General features: G+C 37.3%; 1 protein-coding gene across 3 annotated transcripts in view; it reads left to right on the forward strand.

Moving 5' to 3' along the window:
* The window catches only part of RBL1 (RB transcriptional corepressor like 1), a 76,046-nt gene that overhangs the window by 50,707 nt on the left and 2,649 nt on the right, over positions 1 to 22,690 (forward strand). For all 3 annotated transcript variants that reach the window (XM_068565608.1, XM_068565609.1, XM_068565610.1), the window contains 5 exons: positions 4,879 to 5,055; positions 9,513 to 9,584; positions 11,473 to 11,563; positions 20,386 to 20,534; positions 22,281 to 22,445. In XM_068565608.1, the coding sequence (XP_068421709.1) occupies positions 4,879 to 5,055; positions 9,513 to 9,584; positions 11,473 to 11,563; positions 20,386 to 20,534; positions 22,281 to 22,445 (654 nt within the window). The remainder of the gene's footprint in view (positions 1 to 4,878; positions 5,056 to 9,512; positions 9,585 to 11,472; positions 11,564 to 20,385; positions 20,535 to 22,280; positions 22,446 to 22,690) is intronic.

A 22,690-nucleotide genomic window follows, 5' to 3' on the forward strand; every position in this document is an offset into this window, starting at 1 on the left:
AGCTATCTCCTTACTGTAGTTTTGATTCGCGTTTCCCTGATGATTAGTGATATTGAGCATCTTTTCATGGGCTTATTGGCAATCCTTCTACCTTCCTCAGAGAAATGTCTATTCAAGTCCTTTGCCCATTTTTTGAGTTTTTTATTGGTGAGTTGTAGAAGTTCTTTATATTGTCAGGATATTAATTCCTTATCAGATACATGATTTGCAAATATCTTCTCCCATTCCATGGGTTGCCTTTTCACTATGTTATATATTAGTGTCTTTTGACGCACAGAAGTTTTTTAATTTGATGAAGTCTAATTTATCTATGTTTTGTTTTGTTGTCTTGTTCTTTTTGGTGTCATATCCGAGAAATCATTGCACATTCCAGTGTCATGAAGCTTTTCCCCTATGTTTTCTTGTAGGATTTTTATAGTTTTAGCAATTACATTTAGGTCTTTGATCCATTTTGAGTTAATTTTTATATATGGTATAAGGTAAGGACCCAGTTTCATTCTTTTGCATGTGGATATCCAGTTTTCTCAGTAAGTCTTGTTAACAAGACTGCCTTTCTCCATTGAATGGCCTTGACACCCTTGTCAGGTTACTCATCACTATATATGTGAGGGTTTATTTCTGGGCTCTGTATTCTGTTCATTGGTCTCTTCATGCCAGTACCACAGTTTTGATTAGTGTAACTTTGTAGTAAGGTTTGAAATCAGAAAATGTGAGACATCCAACTTTGTTCTTCTTTTTCAAGATTATTTTGACTATTCAGAGTCCCTTGACATTCCATATGAGTTTTAGGATGGACTTTTTTCTATTTCTGCAAAAAAAAAAAAACTTTGGGATTTTAATATGGATTATATTGAATCTGTAGATTGCTTGGAGTAGGTTGACATCTTAACAATATTAAGTCTTCCAGTCCATGAACATAGTATGTCTTTCCATTTATTTATGTTTTCTTTAATTTCTTTGAGCAATGCTTTGCAGTTTTCAGTGTACAAATTTTTGCCTCCTTGGTTAAGTTTATTCCCAAGTATTTTATTCTTTTTCATGCTATTGTAAATGGAATCATTTTCTTAATTTCATTTTTGGATTGTGCATTGTTAATGGTATAGGAATAAAAGTGATTTTTGTGTGTTGATTTTGTATCCTGCAACTTTGCTGTATTCATTTATTAGTTCTAACATTTTTTATGGACTCCAGGGTTTTTGGGTTTCCTACACATAAAGTCATGTCATCTGCAAACAGAGATGGTTTTACTACTTTTCTAATTTGAATGCCTTTTATTTCTTTTTCTTGCCTAATTGCTCTGGCTAGAACTTCTAGTATGGTGTTGAATAGAAGTACTGAAATTGGGCATCTTTGTCTTGTTCCTGATCTTAGAGGAAAAGCTTTCATTGTTTTACTTTGAGTGTGATCTTAGCTATGGATTTTTTATATATGGTATTTATTATGTTGAAGTAGTTTCCGTCTATTCCTAGTTTGTAACAAAAGGGTATTGAATTTTGTCAAATGCTTTTTTTCTGCATCAAATTTTGAGATGATTATATCATTTTTCCCTTCATTCTGTTAATGTAGTGTATTACACTGATAGATTTTCATATGTTAAACTATCCTTTCATTCCATGAATAACTCCTACTTGGTCATGGTGTATAACCCTTTTAGTGTATTATGTTCCATTCAGTTGCTAGGGTTTTGTGGAGGATTTTCACATCAATATAATAGATATTGGTCTGTAGTTTTCTTTTCTTAGAGTGTCTTTGTTTAGCTTTAGTATCAGGTAATGTACCTTTAGCCTTTTTTAAAAACATATTTGACATTCTAAAAGAACATTATGATCTTGATGAGCTATGTTTGGACTCAGGCTCATAGAGTTTTAATTCCATTTCCTGCCAGCTTGTTTTACATAACTTTGATTAAGCAGTTGGCCATCCTGTGGAATTTACAGGAACTCCATTGTGTTATATTGCTTTAGATTGGAGTTTATTGTGGGACAGGTACATTGGATCTTATGGATAAGTTTAAGTTACTGAAGATTCATTATTAAGATTGGTGGGATACTGCTGGGAGTCTACATAATTTTTATCATAAATCTAGTTTTTTACCTTTTACGAATTGACCAGTTCTCATTATAATGCCTAAATTATTTTAGTATTAATGCAAAGATTTAACATAGAAATAATTTCAGCTTATCCTGCCTAGCTTTTATAAGCACCATAAAGCTTCTGATAAGATAGACATGTTAATCAGATATTTGTGACCAAACATGCCGCTTCTCTAAAATAAATCCCAGAATTGGAAGATACCTCTCCAGTCTACCCTATAACTAGTGGCTATCTAGCCCACTCTGAAAAATTGTAAATGAAAAAAAAGGCACTGTTTTTTGTTTCTTTCTAGCATTATGATTAGGGTTTAAGGCTTAAAATTTTTAAGAAATTCATGTTTGTTTTTTCAAATTATCTCTTCATGCAAATTTATTTCCTCTATCTAGTCTTTCTTAGAATAATTCTTGAGACACTTGCCCTTTTTTCCACCTCCCACTGCCTTCTCTACTCTGTCCCACCATCTCCACTCCTGCCTACATCTTGTGCCTAAGGCCTGTTTTAAAAACAGAGCTCCAAATGTAGTATTTTCCCCATTCATTCCCTATTTTTAATTTTCAAAATGACAAATTGCTGCCTTTGATAATGAATCTAAGATTGACAAAAATAAGGCTTTATTTATGAATTTTTAGTTCTGAATTTATTTCAGAATCTAGCTTGTCCTTTTCTTTTTAATTATACCCTACTTAGAAGCTAGAAAAATTTTACCCTAAAAGGGAATTGAAACGTCCATATCTATAATGAGTTCAAAATAACCATTTCTTGAGTAAATTGCAGATGTTATCCATGCTGAACTCAGTGTGATGCTGATATCCTATGCCTGAGTAGAATTTACTGTGAATTTTTTGTTAGAAGACTTCCAGAGTATGTGTACCTTTAAGGCATTGGATTAGCTTTGTAAAAGATACTTAACAAGTATTACTTTTTTTTAAAAATTTATTTATTTTATTTATTTAGTTTTGGCTGCATTGGGCCCTCATTGTTGCACGTGGGCTTTTCTCCAGTTGCAGCAAGTGGGGGCCACTCCTCACCACAGTGCGTGGGCCTCTCATTGCGGTGGCCTGTCCTGCTGCAGAGCACGAGCTCAGTAGTTGTGGCTCGCGGGCTCCAGAGCGCAGGCTCAGCAGTTGGGCACACGGGCTTTGCTGCTCCGTGGCACGTGGGATCCTCCCGGACCAGGGCCCAAACCCGTGTCACCTGCATTGGCAGGCGGACTCCCAACCAGTGCGCCACGAGGGAAGCCCCACAAGTATTACTTAATGACATATTTCTTAATCCTTCTACATAGGACTGTATCTGTTATCTTCTCCTATCATGAATGTAAAGTTCCAGCATCTTTCCCACTGCTCTGACCCTAGTGGTTCCTGTTTATCTCTTGGCCAACAAGACCAGAAACAAAGGGTTGGGATGCAGAAAATGAGTTTGTTATAGAATGAATCACTGGTGGCTTTGGAGTCAACCCTTATCTCTCTTTCTACCAGATTAGTGTATTGGATGGCTAAAGTTCATTTTTCAGCTTTAATTTGTGGATTTTTTTCCCTCTCAAAAGATACTTTGCTATAAAGAATGCCTTACTCTTTTTCATTTTTTTTACCCTGAACATTTAGATTTAAAGACTTAGTTCACACAGAATAGTCTAGTTTAGGAATATCACAGTAGGATTACCAGTTCTTAAGATGATACAACATAATGCTTTTTGGATGATCAGAAATCATTTTAGAATGTTTCAGGACCTTTGGGGCATTTGCATTAGTATCAGTTCATATAAAAACTCTATATATGAAAGGTTGAAGGCATTGAACTGAATTTACTCTGACATACTTAAAAACAACAACTTGACTGAGACGGACAATACTATATGATATTTATATGTGGAATCTAAAAATCAAAAACAAGCTTATAAATACAGAGAACAGGTTAGTGGTTGCCAGGGGGCGAGGGGGTGGGTGAAATGGATGAAGGGAGTCAAAAGGTACAGACTTCAAGTTATAAAATAAATAAATCATGGGGATATAATGTATAGCATGGTGACTATAGTTAGTAATGCTGTATTCCATATTACAGTTGCTAAGAGACTAGATCTTAAAAGTTCTCATCACAGAAAAAAAAAATTCTGTTAACTGTGTGGATATTAACTAGACTTATTGTGGTGATCTTTTCACAACATATACAAACGTCGAATCATGTTGTACACCTGAAACTAATGTAATGTTGTATGTCAGTTATACCTCAATAAACAACAACAACAACAACAAAATCTGGTATCTCGTTTACTTAACATTCCTTTCATGTGCTCATAAAAACAATGTAGACTATTGGGGAAATTTTTAAATGATTTTGCTTTCTGGCTCATTTTTGGAGTCAAACATTTTAGTGTATTATGTGACATTTTAGGCTTTCTGGTCATTTTACCTGAACCAAAAAAAGAGAGAAACTTCTGAACACTTGAAAAATTATGTATTCATAATGATCATGATGCTGGTCAATCAAACCATTTAATTTTAGTATTTCTCACTTTACATAGTTGACAGCATAGAATAATAGCATATAACATCTTTACCAAAAAAATGTTTAAGGTAGTTTTCCAAAGAGAATTTTGTTTTAATATATTTTCTTCTGCCATAGCAGTGAATTAGTACTATAAAATAAAAATTTTATGTAATTTAATGTATCAGCAGCCTTAGGTGTTTATTAATCTTGGCCTAAAAGCCCATGTTCATGGTAAGACATAAATTTGAGAAATTATTTACTTGTTTTTTTGCATCAATGTGCTATCTTTCATCTTAGGTCTATCATTTGGCAAGTGTACGCTTACGTGATTTATGTTTAAAACTGGATGTTTCAAATGAGTTAAGAAGGAAGATATGGACATGTTTTGAATTCACTTTAGTTCACTGCCCTGATCTGATGAAAGACAGACATTTGGATCAGCTCCTCCTTTGTGCCTTTTACATCATGGCAAAGGTAATGTATAAGTTGGGGGAAGCTCTTTGCCGTAGTTACCTGTATTTGAAGGCTGAGGTGAAAATCTGTTGCACTTGATTGTTAGTTTGCCTTAAGTGCTATAAGCCAACAGTGGTAAATTCCAGCTACTATATCTATTTCTATAGACTCTTCATTACTTTCTTTTTTTTTTATTTTATAAATTTATTTATTTTATTTATTTATTATTTTTGGCTGTGTTGGGTCTTCGTTGCTGTGTGCGGGCTTTCTCTAGTTGCAGAGAGCGGGGGCTACTCTTCCTTGCGGTGCACAGGCTTCTCATTGCGGTGGCTTCTCTTGTTGCGGAGCACAGGCTCTAGGCGTGCAGGCTTCAGTAGTTGCGGCACGCGGGCTCAGTAGTTGCGGCTTGTGGGCTCTAGAGCGCATGCGCAGTAGTTGTGGCTCATGGCTTAATTGCTCCGTGGTATGTGGGATCTTCCTGGCCCAGGGATCAAACCCGTGTTCCCTGCATTGGGAGGCGGATTCTTAACCACTGTGCCACCAGGGAAGTCCTTCATTTACTTTCATAATAATCAGCCTTCTCGCTTCATAAGAATTCACTGGTTGTAAAAAAAATTGGAAAAGATCTTAGAGACCATTTGTAGTAAAATGGTTCTCCACACTATTAATGGAGAACCATTTCCACCGTCACCCCGTGATACCTCTAATCTTGTACTTTAAAGTAAAATGATCGTTACATTTTAGGTGAGTAACTGAGGCCCAGAGCTGAAAGTAGCTTGGCCAAAGTTACACAATAAGTGACAACCTATGTTCTCCTGATTCAGAATCTGGTATAAAATAGCTTCTGTACTATATTGCTTTCCAGTGATTTATTCTGTTGCCTCAGAAGAGCATTCTACTTTCTAGTTGCTACAATATGTTTTAAGTCATAAAATGGCATATCTTACTTGTTTTTAAAAATTCTAATATGTCTGAAACAATCATCTGTAACTTTGGTCTTGATCATATTGGCCACACTACCGGTCCTAGCAGATGTACATGTTACAACCTAATTTTTCAGCTTTTTGAGGCAGAGGACATGTTTTCAAACTCCTTTGTGACTTCCTTCTCACATTACCTCTTTAAAATCTCTATACAAAACAGGTATTAATAAATGTTATTAACTAATCTTTTTTTTAAGCTGTTACTATTTTTATTATTTCTCTTAAGGATACCAAAACCCTAAAAAGCAGCCTTGGGTTTATAACTTACAGAGAGTTAAAAATATTTCCTTCTGTGGTTACGATTTTTATACATTTATTCCACAACAACTAAATAACATACAGCACGAAAAAGACCACGTAGTTACTCCCCTTTTATAGTCACATTCTACATTGACATCCATACTAATAATCCTTTATATTGGTATCACTCTTTCCACTTTTAAAACCACACCATTTATTTTACCATTCCAAGAATCTCTAGGGTTAGGACTCTGCACTTTCACTGCCGAGGGCGCAGGTTCAATCCCTGGTCAGGGAACCAAGATCCCACAAGACGCACGGCACGGCCAAAAAAAAATCTCCAAAGTCAAAACAGTAACAATAACAGCAACAACAAAACCAAAAGTTGTCCCAGAGCTCATAATATCACTGGGGTTCCCAGCAGAAGCAAACTACTTTGAGGTATGAAACACTCAACCCTGAAGCCATTCAGTATTCACACAAATTAAATCCTTATTAAAACAGAACTAAAAAATCCAAAATTATAAAACAATCAAGGAAATAAGCCAATGTGAGTATGTCAACAGATAAAATTTAGAGCAGGTTAGATATTCAAAAATTTCAGGTAGGGCTTCCCTGGTGGCGCAGTGGTTAAGAATCCGCCTGCCAATGCAGGGGACACGGGTTCAAGCCCTGGTCCGGGAAGATACCACATGCCGCGGAGCAACTAAGCCCGTGCGCCACAACTCCTGAGACTGCGCTCTAGAGCCCACAAGCCACAACTACTGAGCCCGCGTGCCACAACTACTGAAGCTCGTGTGCCTAGAGCCCGTGCTCCACAACGAGAGAAGCCACCACAATGAGAAGCCCGCGCACCGCAACGAAGAGTAGCCCCCTCTCGCCACAACTAGAAAAAGCCCGCGCGCAGCAACGGAGACCCAATACAGCCAAAAATATATAAATAAAAATAAATAAATTAAAAAAAAAAAATTTCAGGTAATGGAATTATTGATCTCAAATTATGCAATTATATGTTTAAAATGATTCAATGTATAAAGGAAAATTCTTTTTATGAACAAAGGCCAAGTCACTTTAAAAAGGACCCAAAAGATGTCAAAAAGAACTGAATGAAACTTGTAATGGAAACCAAATTCCAACCCAAAAGACTCAATGGGTTAGAATATAGAGCTGAGGAAACGAAAAAACAGCTGGAAAATACAAAAAATCAAGAGACACAGAGTTACGAAACATTTTTTCTTGTTCCCTTCCTCTTTTGTTCTCTTCTCTTGTGATTTGATGACTAACTTTAGTGTTGTGTTTTGATTCCTTTTTCTTTTTTGTATGTGTATTTATTGTAGATTTTCGATTTGGGGTTACCATGAGGATTTGATATAGCAATCTATATATAAACAAGATTGTTTTAAGTTGCTGGCCTCTTAATTTCAAATGCATTTCCAATATCCTGCATTTGTGTTCTCCCCTTCTCGTAATTGCTGGTTTTGATATCATATTAGCGTGTGGATGATTTCCTACCTTTACTGTATGTTTGCCTTTCCTGGTGAGCCTTTCCATTTGTAAGTTTCTTGTTTCTAGTTGTAGCCTTTTCTTTTCTGCTTAGAGAAGTTCCTTCAGCATTTGTTGCAAAGCTGGGCGGGTGGTGCTGAATTCTCTTAGCTTTTGCTTATCTGTAAAGCTTTTGATTTCTCCATCAAATCTGAATAAGAGCCTTGCTGGTTAGAGTATTCTTGGTTGTAGTTTCTTCCCTTTCATCACTTTAAATACATCATGCCACTCCCTTCTGGCCTGCAGAGTTTCTGCTGAGAAGTCAACTGATAACCTTATGGAAGTTCCCTTGTATGTTATTTGTCGTTTTTCTCTTGCTGCTTTTAGTATTTTTTCTTTAATTTTTGTCAGTTTGATTACTTTGTGTCTTGGTGTGTTCTTCCTTGGGTTTATCCTGCCTGGGACTCTCTGCCCTTCCTGGACTTGGGTGACTGTTTCCTTTCCCATGTTAGGGAGGTTTTCAGCTGTTATCTCTTCAAATATTTTCTCAGGTCCTTTCTGTCTCTCTTCTCCTTCCGGGACCCCTATAATGTTAACGTTGATGCATTTAATGTTTTCCCAGAGGTCTCTTTGACTGTCTTCATTTCTCTTCATTCTTTTTTCTTTATTCTGTTCCACGGCAGTGATTTATACCATTCGGTCTTCCAGGTCACTTATCCGATCTTCTGCCTCAGTTATTCTGCTATTGATTCCTTCTAGTGTATTTTTCATTTCAGATATTGTATTGTTCATCTCTGTTTCTTTGTTCTTTAATTCTTCTAGGTCTTTGTTAAACATTTCTTGCATCTTCTCTATCCTTGCCTCTGTTCTTTTTCTGAGATCCTGGATCATCTTCACTATCATTTTTCTGAATTCTTTTTCCGGAAGGTTGCCTGTCTCCACTTCACTTATAGCTGTTCTTCTGGGGTTTTATCTTGTTCCTTTATCTGGGACATATTCCTCTGCCGTTTCACTTTGTCTAAGTTCCTGTGATTGCGGTTTCCATTCTGCAGGCTGCAGGATTGTAGTTCTTCTTGTTTCTGCTGTCTGCCGTCTTAACTAATCATTTGTGTTTTTTTGAAAACTACCATAGCTCAGGCTTTGCCATTTCTGTGGAGAACATCATTATGGAGAACAGGTTTAGTGCTAATGGACAGTGAAGGAGAAGAAAAGAGTAATTTAAGTGAACTCTGTGATAATAAATAGACTAGAAGGGATTCCTTTATGGATCACTAATTTATTTTCTTTCTTTTGGCCACCACTGTGACTTTTCTAAGTGTTAAAACCCTACAGTCTGTTCTGAACTATTAAAAGCCAATCCTATAATAACCTCTGTCTTACTGTGAATCACAAGACATTTTCTATCCTTTAGTATGTGGTTAATTTTAACTAAGTACTTAAAAACTAATACAACTGGAGACTGCAGGGGATTCAGCAGATCTGAGTTTTCTTATATCATTCTTTTTTATAAAGAAATGCATTTTTGGTAGTTATACCATAGCAATCTTAGTGCTTTTGATTAATGAAACTATTAGCTGAGTCCCCACAGGCCACAAAGCCTGAACTTTTAAGGTAGTAAAAGTCATAAATGGTAGTGGATTTTAGTTATTGAGTGGCCTGGGGTTAATGGCTTTCTGCAAGACTGCTCTCAATGCCAACCTGTAATTGAAGTTTTTGTTCAGAACCATTTTTCTTTCAAAAGCAATTGATAAATGCAGTTCTTATTTTCCTTAGGTAACAAAAGAAGAAAGAACTTTTCAAGAAATAATGAAAAGTTATAGGAATCAGCCTCAAGCTAATAGTCATGTGAGTTACATTATTTTTCCTCCTGTCCCAAAATAGATTTGTACTATTTCTCTGCTGACAAGTCATGTAAAAGGTAAACTTCTTTTCTAGTTTTACTATAGATTTTTTGGTTTAATGGACACCGTTAAACTCGAGACAGCTTTAATTAAAAAACAGTTTCAGTGGAAGCGAAAAATCTTGCTGTTTCTGACTAATCTATATTATTTATTTGTTTATTTATTTATTTATTATTTATTTATGGCTGCATTAGGTCATCATTGCTACACACAGGCTTTCTCTAGTTGCGGCGAGTGAGGGCTACTCTTCATTGTGGTGCGCAGGCTTCTCATTGCGGTGGCTTCTCTTGTTGCGGAGCACAGGCTCTAGGCACACGGGCTTCAGTAGTTGTGGCACACAGGCTCAGTAGTTGGCTCACGGGCTCTAGTGCACAGGGTTAGTAGTTGTGGCGCACGGGCTTAGTTGCTCCACGACATGTGGGATCTTCCCAGACCAAGGATCAAACCCATTTCCCCTGCATTGGCAGGCGGATTCTTAACCACTGTGCCACCAAGGAAGTCCCTATATATTATATATGCATATACTTCTCACACGTTCTCTTATTCCATTTGTTCATTTATTTGAGTGGGGACATTTTTCACTAATGAAAAATATTTATAATAATAATATTCCTTAATTGTATAAGACTTGATTCTCTGATGATGTTTAAATCCAGTGAAATTTGAGGATATATTAACTTAAGTCTAGCTTCTTTTTCCATCTGATAAGAATCTTAATGTTTGCATCTTTGAATAGATATCAGGCATTTCTGATATAATAGCCCTGGTGAGAATTCTGTACAACCTTTCAGTCATGGAAATATAAAATGTTAGCGTAGTGACCTGGCACATAGTAAGCATTTAATAACTGTTAGCTCTGTATTATTGTTATTATTGTAGCTGAAGAACACAGGATTAGGTTACCTTAAGGCCTTGGTCATTCAAGAACCTGATTGCTCTGCTCTAAAGGAGCATAATGGCCTCTTCTCTGGCCCAGTGATCTGCCACCTTAGACAAAAAGAGAGACGTGGTAGCTCAGATATCCCTGGTCCCAGTACTAGTAGCCATACCCCCTTCTATGAGAGCCCCACAGATAGTTTCACTTCTTTACTTAAGCCCCAAATACACTGCTAGCAATATAGAGATATTAGAAGAGCCAAATATAGGCATTTCTTACATCCTGTGACAGGGTGGAAGAGGCCTGGTTTCCAGGCCTCTTCAGAAAAATCCCTTAGGAACAGAGCTTAGAGAGGTTCAGAGTATCCCTTAAGATCATTAAGGTGAAGTTAATATGGGTCAAAAATGGTTTAAGCCACAGCTTCCTAAATATTCTCTCAATACCAATATCCATAGGATGAGGGGGAATGGATCATTCCTTTCAGCTACCTTGGAGGTTAAAAACAGTTTAGGGGCAGGGAGGGGAACAGATTTTCATGTGGCCATCTGAAAGGAGATGGGCATGGGATGGGAGCAGGAAAACAAGCCCCAGTGAGATCAAATGAGTCTCATGTAAGAAATTAAAAAGAAGAAGGAATAGGTTCATATCTTTTAAGTTGCTTTTATTTGGCAAAATCTGCTCATCATTGTTTAGTTGCTCCTTACTTAATTCTTCTATTTTGTAACCTTCTGCAGTGGCTATATTTCAGGCGGTAAGCTCTGCTTCAGTATCCCCTCTTCTAAGATGTTTGCCATAATCTGCATTTACCAAAGGCTACTAACATCTTGCCCTTGATTATCACCCATACAGACAAATACTTTTTAATTGGCTTGATATCTTGTCCTTATTTTGGTTTTGCTTAACCTGTGCCTCTTTGTGACGCAGCAGTCCTTTTTGTCCCCTCTGATCTATATAGGTTTACAGAAGTGTACTGTTGAAAAGTATTCCAAGAGAAGTAGTGACATACAGTAAAAACCTGAATGGTGATTTTGAAATGACAGATTGTGGTAAGTTGCCCAATTTAAGATTCTATATGTAGTACACTATTGGTTACATTGTATATAATACGGTGGATGTCCTGGAGTTAATTGTGTAGGTGGGGTGGATAATGCATATGTGTTAGGAAGAAACAAATGACTTTGAGATAAGTATGGGTCAGGTACCTCCCTCCACAGAGGTTGTGTATTGAAACCATTAATTTATCCCATGTTAATTGTGTTTTAGAAGTTTTCTAGTATACTTATACACATTAATAAAAACTCATAAAAGACAATAAAATTCAAAAATAAATCTGAATGACAGGGAAAGTAAGATAGCTGTCAGTGATCTGCCTATGGAGAACATTAAGGAAATGTCCTGTTCATTAATAAGTGTATAGGTATTCTGCCACCATCAGCAAAAGCAAGGTAGCCACCTTGTTACTACCATCATGCTAAGACTTCAGGCACTAGTAATTTTTTTTAAAGAAAGAAGAATCAAATGTTCAGTATTCATATGTTGATAAGTTGTAAAAATGCCTTTTCAGCCCATCTCTTTTCCTTGTCTCATCTGTCTTCTTTTCCTTGTCTCACTTTCCATTACTTAATGTATATATATGTGTACATGTGTATATAAGTACTGTAATTTATTTAATTTCACCATGTGGGACTTTTAGGTTGTTTCCAATTATACACAGCTTTGTGAGGAACATCATTGTAGGCTGATCTTTGGTCCACATCCTTAGGGTAAATTCTTAGAGAAAACTGACTGGGTCAAAGACATTTTTTTTTAATTACCCAAATATCCATGATCATTAAGGTATCTACTGGGATCTGAACTTTTAAGATCTTAACAAAAAAAATTCTTTAATAATAATGTCCTAGAATCTGATCCCATCTAAGGTTACACAGGCCAAACTCAATTCTTTTTACATAGATAAATTATCCCTGAGCCTTTTCAAGGCAATGAGAAGAAGTACATTAGGAAGTAAACCTGACAAAATACAAAAAAAAACACCTTCCTATTTTTGTTATACATGTTGCTCACCTGTCCTGGGTGGTTTTTCTGTCCTTGCAAAACCAGGCATCAGGTTAGCTGGGAAACTGTGTGTTCTATGAGAAACAAAGTAACTGCTGGCGAGAGTATTTGGGATACAAGGAGCAGTGAAGTTCAAGACAGAATTTGATAAGTTTGATGATAAAGTTTGAGGTAACTGAAGGTTAGCTACCTTCTCTACAACATAAAGGTTTCAGGTCTAGTTCTGTTTTGTATACATTTATTAACTAGATATTTATTAGCAGGCAAACAAAAAACCATTCTTAAGATCCTGTCCAGTGGTGATGGCACAGAGCAGGGAGAGTATCCAGTGATAGTAGACTGAGGAATTCTGGCACCAAAAAAGGGACAAAGTTATTGAGGAGCATACAGTCTCGCAAGTCTGTGTTCAGATAAGACAAGTTCCAGTTCCTGGAGCTGTGGCTAGATGCTATGACCTAGACTTGGACACACCAAAGAACACCACCTTGGGAAGAACAGTTCTGGTTCTATAAACAAATTCATAATTAGGAATAAAATAATTACTATTTTAAAAAACACACAGTTTATGCATCCTGTGCCACCTGACCAACCACCTCCTCACATAAAAGGTTCACTCAAAGTAGATGCCAAGATTCCAGAGCAGGATTCTGTTAAACTTAAAGCCAGGATCAAGCAGACAACATGCATCAGAGTTCAGGCCTGGGCATCATTCATAATAGTAAAGCCCCACAGACCTCACTGGATCTCTCATGTCTATCATGCTGTTGTGGGTAGTGTCTCAAATATGTTAATCAATCTGCTTTTTTTTTTTTAATACATATATATTCTTTTTCATATATTTTTCCATTATGGTTTATCATAGGATATTGAATATATTTCCCTGTGCTACACAGTAGGACTTTGTTATTTATCCATCCTACATACAGTAGTTTGTATCTGACTTTGTTATTTATCCATCCTACATATAATAGTTTGCATCTGCTAATTCCACTCCCGATCCTTCCCTCCCCCACTCCCCCTTGGCAACCACAAATCTGTTCTATACATCTGTGAGTCTGTTTCTGTTTTGTAGATATGTTCATTTCTGTCATATTTTAGATTCCACATATAAGTGATATCATATGGTATTTGTCTTTCTCTTTCTGACTTACTTTGCTTAGTATGATAATCTCTAGGTCCATCCATGTTGCTGCAAATGGCATTATTTCATTCTTTTTTGTGACTGAGTAATAATCCATTGTGTCTATATACCACATCTTCTTTATCCATTCATCTGTTGATGGACATTTAGGTTGTTTCCATGTCTTGGCTATTGTAAATGAACATATGAGTGCATGTATCTTTTCAAATTATAGTTTTGTCTGGATATTTGCCCAGGAGTGGGATTGCTGGATCATATGGCAACTCTATTTTTAGTTTTTTGTGGAACCGCCATACTGTTTTCCATAGTGGCTGCAGCAATTTACATTCCCACAAGTAGTGTAGGAAGGTTCCCTTTTCTTCATAACCCCTCCAGCAATTGTTATTTGTAGACTTTTTTTTTTTTTCTTGGCTGCGCTGCACGGCTTGCAGGGTCTTAGTTCCCCAACCAGGGATCGAATCCGTGCCCCCTGCAGTGGAAGCGCAGAGTCCTAACCACTGGACTGCCAGGGAATTCCCCATACGTTGTCTTTTTGTTTATGGTTTCCCTTGCTGTGGAAAAGCTTATAAGTTTAATTAGGTCCCCTTTGTTTATTTTTGCTTTTATTTCTATTGCCTTGGGAGACTGACCTAAAAAAACATTGGTATGATTTATGTCAGAGAATGTTTTACCTATGTTCTCCTCTAGGAGCTTTATGGTGTCATGTCCTACATTTAAGTGTTTAACCATTTTGAGGGGTTTTTCTGTGTATCCTGTGAGGGTGTGTTCTAACCTCATTGGTTTGCATGCGGCTGTCCAGCTTTCCCAGTACCACTTGCTGAAGAGACTTTCTTTTCCCCATTGTATATTCTTGCCTCCTTTGTCGAAGATTAATTGATCATAGGTGTGTGGGTTTACTTCTGGGCTCTCTGTTCTGTTCCATTGATCCATATGTCTGTTTTTGTGCCAGTACTATGCTGTTTTGATTACTGCAGCTTTGTAGTATTGTCTGAAGTCTGGGAGGGTTATGCCTCCTTCTTTTTCCTCAGGATTGCTTTGACAATTCTGGGTCTTTTATGGTTCCATATAAATTTTAGGATTATTTGTTCTAGTTCTGTGGAAAATGTCATGGGTTACTTGATAGGGATCGTATTACATCTATAGATGTAATATTTGCTTTGGGTACCATGCCATTTTAACAATATTAAATCTTCCAATCCAAGAGCATGGGATATCTTTTCATTTCTTTGAATCATCTTCAGTTTCCTTTATGAATGTTCTGTAGTTCTCAGCATGTAAGTCTTTCGCCTCCTTGGTGAGGTTTAGTCCTAAGTTTTTTTTTTATGCAATTTTATTTTTTTAAATTAATTTTTATTGGAGTATAGTTCCTTTACAATGTTGTGTTAGTTTCTACTGTACAGCAAAGTGAATCAGCTATGCGTATACATATATCCCCTCTTTTTTGGATTTCCTTCCCATTTAGGTCACCACAGAGCATTGAGTAGAGTTCCCTGAGCTATACAGTAGATTCTCATTAGTTATCTATTTTATACATAGTAGCAATAGTTTATATATGTCAATCCCAATCTCCCAATTCATCTTACCCACCCCCCTTTCCCCTTTGGTATCCATACACTTGTTATGTACATCTGTGTCTCTATTTCTGCTTTACAAGTAAGATTATCTATACCATTTTTCTAGATCCCACATACATACATTAATATACGATATTTGTTTTTCTCTTTCTGACTTACTTCACTCTGTATGACAGTCTCTAGATCCATCCACATCTCTACATAAGACCCACTTTCATTCCTTTTTATGGCTGAGTAATATACTACTGGATATATGTACCACATCTTCTTTATCCATTCCTCTGTTGATGGACATTTAGGTTACTTCCATGTCCTGGCTATTGTAAATAGTGCTGCAGTGAACATTGGGGTGCACGTGTCTTTTTGAATTATGGTTTTCTCTGGGTATATGCCCAGTAGTGGCATATGATAGTTCTATTTTTAGTTTTCTAAGGAACCTCCATACTGTTCTCCATAGTGGCTGTATAAATTTACATTCCCACCAGCAGTGCAAGAGGGTTCCCTTTTCTCCACACCCTCTCCAGCATTTATTGTTTGTAGATTTTTTTTTTTTTAAGTGAATGGTGGGTTTTTTTGTTTTTTGTTTTTTTTATTTTATTTTTGGCTGCGTTGGGTCTTTGTTGCTGTGCACGGGCTTTCCCTAGTTGAGGTGAACAGAGGCTACTCTTCGTTGCGGTGCGCAGGCTTCTCATTGCAGTGGCTTCTCTTGTTGCGTAGCACGGGCTCTAGGTGCGTGGGCTCACTAGTTGTGGCTCACAGGCTCTAGAGCGCAGGCTCAGTAGTTGCGGCACACGGGCTTAGTTGCTCCACGGCATGTGGGATCTTCCTGGACTAGGGCTCGAACCCTTGTTCCCTGCATTGGCAGGCAGATTCTTAACCGCTGCGCCACCAGGGAAACCCTGTTTGTAGATTTTTTGATGATGGCCATTCTGACCCATGTGAGGTGATACCTCATTGTAGTTTTGATTTGCATTTCTCTAATAATTAGTGATGTTGAGCATTGGTCATTGATGGAGATATGCCTAACAGAAACCCTTATAGTAGCCACCTGTGGAGAATGAGCTTCCTGATTAAAACACCAGCTGGATACTCATGGACTGTGCATTCATTATCATATTAGCAGAGCACCCCAGACTGACATTCTTTTTTTTTTTTTTTTTTTTTAATATTTATTTATTTACTTGGCCGCGCCAGGTCTTAGTTTCGGCACGCAGGATCTTCGTTGCAGCATGTGGGATCTTTTTTAGTTGCGGCATGGGGAATCTAGTTCCCTGACCAGGGATCAAACCCAGGCCCCCTGCATCGGGAGCACGGAGTCTTAACCACTGGACCACCAGGGAAGTCCCCAGACTGGCATTCTTGATTAGAACATTTGAGAGACCCAGATTATAGCTTAATCTAAGTAACACAAACATAATGCCCAAGTGTATGATAGTAAATTGAAAACTTTACAGTACTTCCTCAGAGGCTTGTTTTGAGAATTAAAAAAAAACTGATGCATGTGTGTGGTGTTTAATACAAGGCCTGCTCATAGTAAGGCCTCAGTAAGTAGTAGTTATTATTTATTATTTTGTTTATAAGCAATATAAAATTTATTGTATTTTATTCATGAGTATATGGCTCTTTAAATGTCTTTTTTTTTAAGCTAATTTTTCTAAGGCCATATTCCTTACATAAAATCCTTTAAATGTTGAAAACTAGGTCACACACACAAAAACAGTTAAAAGCAAATCCTCTCAAGGGACAAAAATTCTGTTTCCATGTGAGATGTATAAAATTGATAACTGCAAATTGATAATTAAGTGACTTTATTCACATTAAAACTATTTTATAGTCACCAGATAGACAATCAAGATGTGGATGGAGCACATTTTCTTTCTAGACTGTTTAAACAAGATTTACTTGGTTTTAGATTATGATGATGCCCTTTAGAGCTCATGAGAAACTGCCAAAACAGTCTAAAACCACTGCAGTAGTTTTAAATTGGTCTGTGGTCAGTGGCTTTTGCATAACTCGAGCTAAATGGCACTGCCCTCTCAATCTGAAAGCCAGTCTGAAATATTTACTGCACACTGTTAATGGTAAGGAGCAAAAACGGTAAGGAAGGATGTGGTAGCAGAAATATAAAACAAATACTAAATGCTTACTCCAGGGAAGTACTGCTGTGCTGATCAAGCCCATCATATCTCAGCCTGACCCTTGGATTTATAAATAAATTGTGATCTTCTTTCTTACTTTCATCTTAAAATAATTTTGCTTCTTTACTTTCTCCATTTTTAAGTGGTAAGAATCACTATTTATACCTCTTCTCAGACTGAAGACTAATGACAATATACAAAGAAGCCAGCGTCGCTCACTTGAGCAGCTCCTCTGGGGGTGATGGATGGGGGTTTCATTAATTTGTGCATCCCAAACAATTTGGGTGTGCCCATCCTCTGAAACCAGTTCCCCTGAGAAATGGGTATCTACTGTGCCCTCAATGTCTTTTCCCCTGAATGCATTTATATTGTCCTGGGATATAAAATTAAGCATGTATTATGGTTGCAGTTGTTGGCCACCTGCAGCCCTGGGGTAATTTACCTTCTCCCTTCCCACTTTCACTTCAGATCCTTGGAAAATTCTGAAGCCAGAGATCCAGGCTAAAAATTTCAGCATGTCTCTCTGGAGCTCTGCAGATAATATCTCCTTTTTTCTAAGGGCTAGTCTCATTCACTGGTAGTTTATATAAAACCACATTTTAATTGCTTGACAGTGTTGTATGATAATCCAAAAAAGACATTCCTCTTATTCATGGGAACAGTAGGGAAAATTATGAAACCATAATAGTTCATTTGTTCGTTTCATGAATGTATATCAAATGTATACCATGTGCCTCAAATTATGTTAGGCAGAGGTCCCTCCTGCCCTCTGAGGAGAAACAGATTTGAAAGAATTATAGCACCAGGCAGGGAGATCGCATTCTCTTTCCCAGTCTTTCATAAGTTCCATCTCCTAATGTATATGTGGTAAGATGGTCACCAGGCCTACTGAGGCTTTGATTTCTGAGTGCTAAAGTCCTTAAAGAGCTGGGAAGGTAGAGATCTTTTTCCTGATTAAAGGACAGCTGACATCTTTTTTTCTGTTTTGAAATGAAAAAATACTAAACAGCTAAATAAAAATAGCTAAATAAAATCATGTTTAGTTAGAATCCAAGGTCCCAGAGAGTTTTAAATGTTTGGTTCCTTCAAATTAAATATAGCTCCTTACCTTATGTAACTATTAACAACTGGAATTGGAATAACACAGAAACATGAAGAAGTAACTGCCTCCAGAAATTTCTAATCCAAGGAGGACATATAATAATTTTAATTCATCTGTATAACAAGAATAACCTACGACAGCTGTTATTAAGCCATTGTTTACTGCCTTGGGACAGTGTCCCCCAGGATGGTAGTAACTGTTATGGGGAAGAGCGACTGTGCGTAGAAAATTTGAGAAGTATGGAATTAAAGTGAACATGTGTTTTTTTCTAATTGCAAAAGTTCTCAGAACCTTTAATATACTAACATGTATTCTGAATTCCTAAGAGGAGGATATACTACTATGCAGCATTTTTTCAACTTATTTGATCACATAGCTTTTTTCTGCCCTATTAGGATGCTGCAAAAATAGCAAGAGTAAAAAGGACATCCAAATGGAGATCCCTATGGAGGTTCCCTGTGGCTGCCTGGCCCTTGGACCATGTTTGAGTTTTCTGGTTTTCCAAAGGTGGAAGCATGTTTCTACCCATATTTTCAGTATTGAGAATGAGAAAGTTTTTTCACATGTTGAATTCTTTTTAATCACTGGTAGTTTTCTCAGCTCCTGTGCATAGATGATTCTTGTAGGTACAAGGTACAATGGTTTGTAATACTCTTTCCCAAAAAAGAATAGGATAAAGTTCTGCCTGGTGTCACAAGCTACTCCAGAATCACAGTAATAAACAGGAAAGTACCTTGGGGCAAGCTGTCATTTTACAACTGAGGACGCCGGTTATAGACAGCACTAAGATTCCTGTTGTGCGTGGGAAAATAAGACTTTTTGAACACCTGTCATCTGCCATGTATTTGCAGAAAAATAAACATAAGCAATTCACCTTGCTTCTTCCTTAAACTATGAGGATACACTTTACCTTTTAGAGTCTTTCCACCTTTTTCAAAGAGTCAATATGAATATCTGCAGGCCCTTTTGTTATCTGAAACTCAGGGTTTGCCACTGCTACCCATACTCTGAAGCTCAGTTTAGGTAAACTTCAACCCAGGGCTGGTGCCCCTCTAAGAGCCACCGGTGACAGTGAGCTCAAAAGGTAGGGTTGTGAAAACATTCTTGCTGAAGTGATATCTAGAGAATAGAGTACCAGCTTAAGTTTACGTGTTTGCATTTCTAAGATTCCAATTTAATTTATCCATAATATAGATGGATTTCTGAACCTTTTCTAAAAACATTAATTGTCTTACATAAAGATTTGGGTTTATTTGATTTTTTTTTCCTTTTATATTTTAGAGCGAGTTGTGATTCAAATCGCCAACTTATAGATTAAGGTACACCTATCACAACACTGAATTCTTTTTTTTTTTTTTTTTTACATCTTTCTTAGATTATAATTGCTTTACAATGTTGTGTTAGTTTCTCCTGTACAACAAAGTGAATCAGCTGTATGTATACACATATCCCCTCCCTCTTGAGCCTCCCTCCCACCCTCCCCACCCCACCCCTCTAGGTCATCACAAAGCACCGAGCTGATCTCCCTGTGCTATATGCAGCTATCTAATTTACACTTAGTAGTGTATATATGTCAATGCTACCCTCACTTCGTCCCAGTCTCCCCTTCCCCCACTGTGTCCTCAAGTCTGTTCTCTACATCTGCATCTTTATTCCTGCCCTGCCACGAGGTTCATCAGTACCATTTTTCTAGATTCCATATATATGCGTTAATATACAGTATTTGTTTTTCTCTTTCTGACTTATTCATTCTGTGTGACAGACTCTAGGTCCATCCACTTCACTACAAATGACTCGGTTTCATTCCTTTTTATGGCTGAGTAATATTCCATTGTACAACACTGAATTCTTTTAACAGACTTGGAAGATGCTACAAAAACACCTGACTCTTCCAGTGGACCAGTGAAAGAGGAAAGAGGTGATCTTATCAAATTTTACAATACAATATATGTAGGAAGAGTGAAGTCATTTGCATTGAAATACGACTTGTCAAATCAGGACCATGTGGTATGTTTTATATTTTACTACTTTATTAATATCTGTACTCATAATTGGATTACTATGAGTTTATTTTGCTAGATAAGTGCTTCAAAGCTAAAGCCTTACTGATACATTTTATAGGAGAAAACATACTGGTAATTAGAGTGATTAAGGCTGTGATACAACAGAGACCAGAGGAAATCATGGAAATTTTATCCACACTGTGATTATGTTGTTAGAAATTATGGATGCATATGGGCAAGGACTAGATGGGAACATGGAAAAATGAAAACAGTTCTGGTGGTTTTTTCCTTTGTTTTTGATTCCTATTTTTATATCTCTGAGATAAGTGTTTTTCTCAAGATAAAAAGAAAAGGAAATAAATAGGCTTGAATCAATAATAGAAGCAACACTAAGAAATTTTTATGCAGACTCTAGATTTGACAGTACCAGCAGGCCTTTGAAAGTATTATCAGTGTATAAGCTGAAGTTGGTTCACAGGAGACCAGACTTCAGTTATAAGAAAGAGGGACCTAGTAGAAGCTGCATCCAGGCAGTAGCCATATATGTGTCTATGTATCTCTCTATATTTCTGTCTTTGTCCCTTTCAAGGAATATAGTCTATGATTATCCTCAGAAGCCATGACTACTCATTCTGTTCCCTCAGTTCCACCACCCCCACCATGTGCTATACTGTGAATATCTCTATTATCAGCCAATTAAAAAAAAAAAACTAGTTTTCCTAGCTTCAGGTGAAGATGATGAATGAAATATTAATTAAGGAGTCATCTCCATTTATTCTTGGAATAGAAACATTGTCTAGATTATTAAAAGTGCAGTCCCTTCTCACTTTATCTCTAAATTTTTTGCATTTCAGTATAAAGTCTTAACCATTTCATTAAGAGATTTGTTCCATATTGGACTCATCCTGCTGGCCCACAGAATGCTCTGCCTCTCTTTTATTCTCTGTGCTACTAATTTGGTTGTGGGTATGTGTGTGTGGAGAGAGATTCTTACTGCAAGTGTTAGGACATAGATTACTCTTTGCTCCACTTTCTGAGCATTGACATAAGGTTCCTATGCTCCTGGCTTACTGCTTCTGGTGTCTTGCTCAGAATTCTTCAGAATTCCCTGAAAGATCCAGGAAAATAAATTTTAGTTTATCTATTAGTAATTGTTGACAAACAAGGGTTAATGAACCATTTTTTGATTTAATTCAGCCATAAATAACCTCTTACAGTATAACTGACTCCTAACTAGGAGATAGCAATAAGAATAAAAACAGGGCTTCCCTGGTGGTGCAGTGGTTAAGAATCCGCCTGCCAATGTAGGAGACACAAGTTCGAGCGCTGGTCCGGGAAGATCCCACATGCCGCGGAGCAACTAAGCCCGCGTGCCACAACTACTGAGCCTGCTCTCTAGAGCCCACAAGCCACAACTACTGGAGCCCATGTGCCTAGAGCCCATGCTCCACAACAAGAGAAGCCACTGCAATGAGAAGCCCACGCACCACAACGAAGAGTAGCCCCTGCTCGCCACAACTAGAGAAAAGCCCGTGTGAAGACCCAATGCAACCAAAAATAAATAAATAAATAAATAAATTATTTTTTAAAAAGAATAAAAACATGGCAAAGAAAAAGTTCCATGTTGACCCTTCACCTGGCTTGGGGCTAGGGTGGGACAGGGTGGATAGTGCAGAATAAAAATGGTGGGATTCAAAAAAAGAAGGAAAACCTTTTATCTTATAAAAACTTTACTTTTGTATTATTTCAGATGGAAGCTCCACCACTGTCTCCTTTTCCACATATTAAGCAACAGCCAGGCTCCCCACGCCGCATTTCCCAGCAGCACTCCATTTATGTGTCCCCACACAAGAATGGGTCAGGCCTTACACCAAGGAGTGCTCTGCTCTATAAGTTCAACGGCAGCCCTTCTAAGGTAAGTTGCACACAAACTTTACTCCAAAACAATGACGTACATGTGTTAAATACTGGATTTCAGATTTCCAATTAGTAATCTTTAATCTTACCCCTTTGTTTGCAAAGTTACCGCTAATAAATATGAACTGTTACTATGGCAAGTTTCCTGTGATCAAGAGCAGTGTATTCAGTTGAGGTAGTTTAATCCTTTACGATTGATGTGGCATCAGGGGAATTCACTCCAAGAGCCCAGTGTGTCCCTGC

Source organism: Eschrichtius robustus, chromosome 16, assembly GCF_028021215.1.
Source record: "Eschrichtius robustus isolate mEscRob2 chromosome 16, mEscRob2.pri, whole genome shotgun sequence".
NCBI classification, from domain to species: domain Eukaryota; kingdom Metazoa; phylum Chordata; class Mammalia; order Artiodactyla; family Eschrichtiidae; genus Eschrichtius; species Eschrichtius robustus.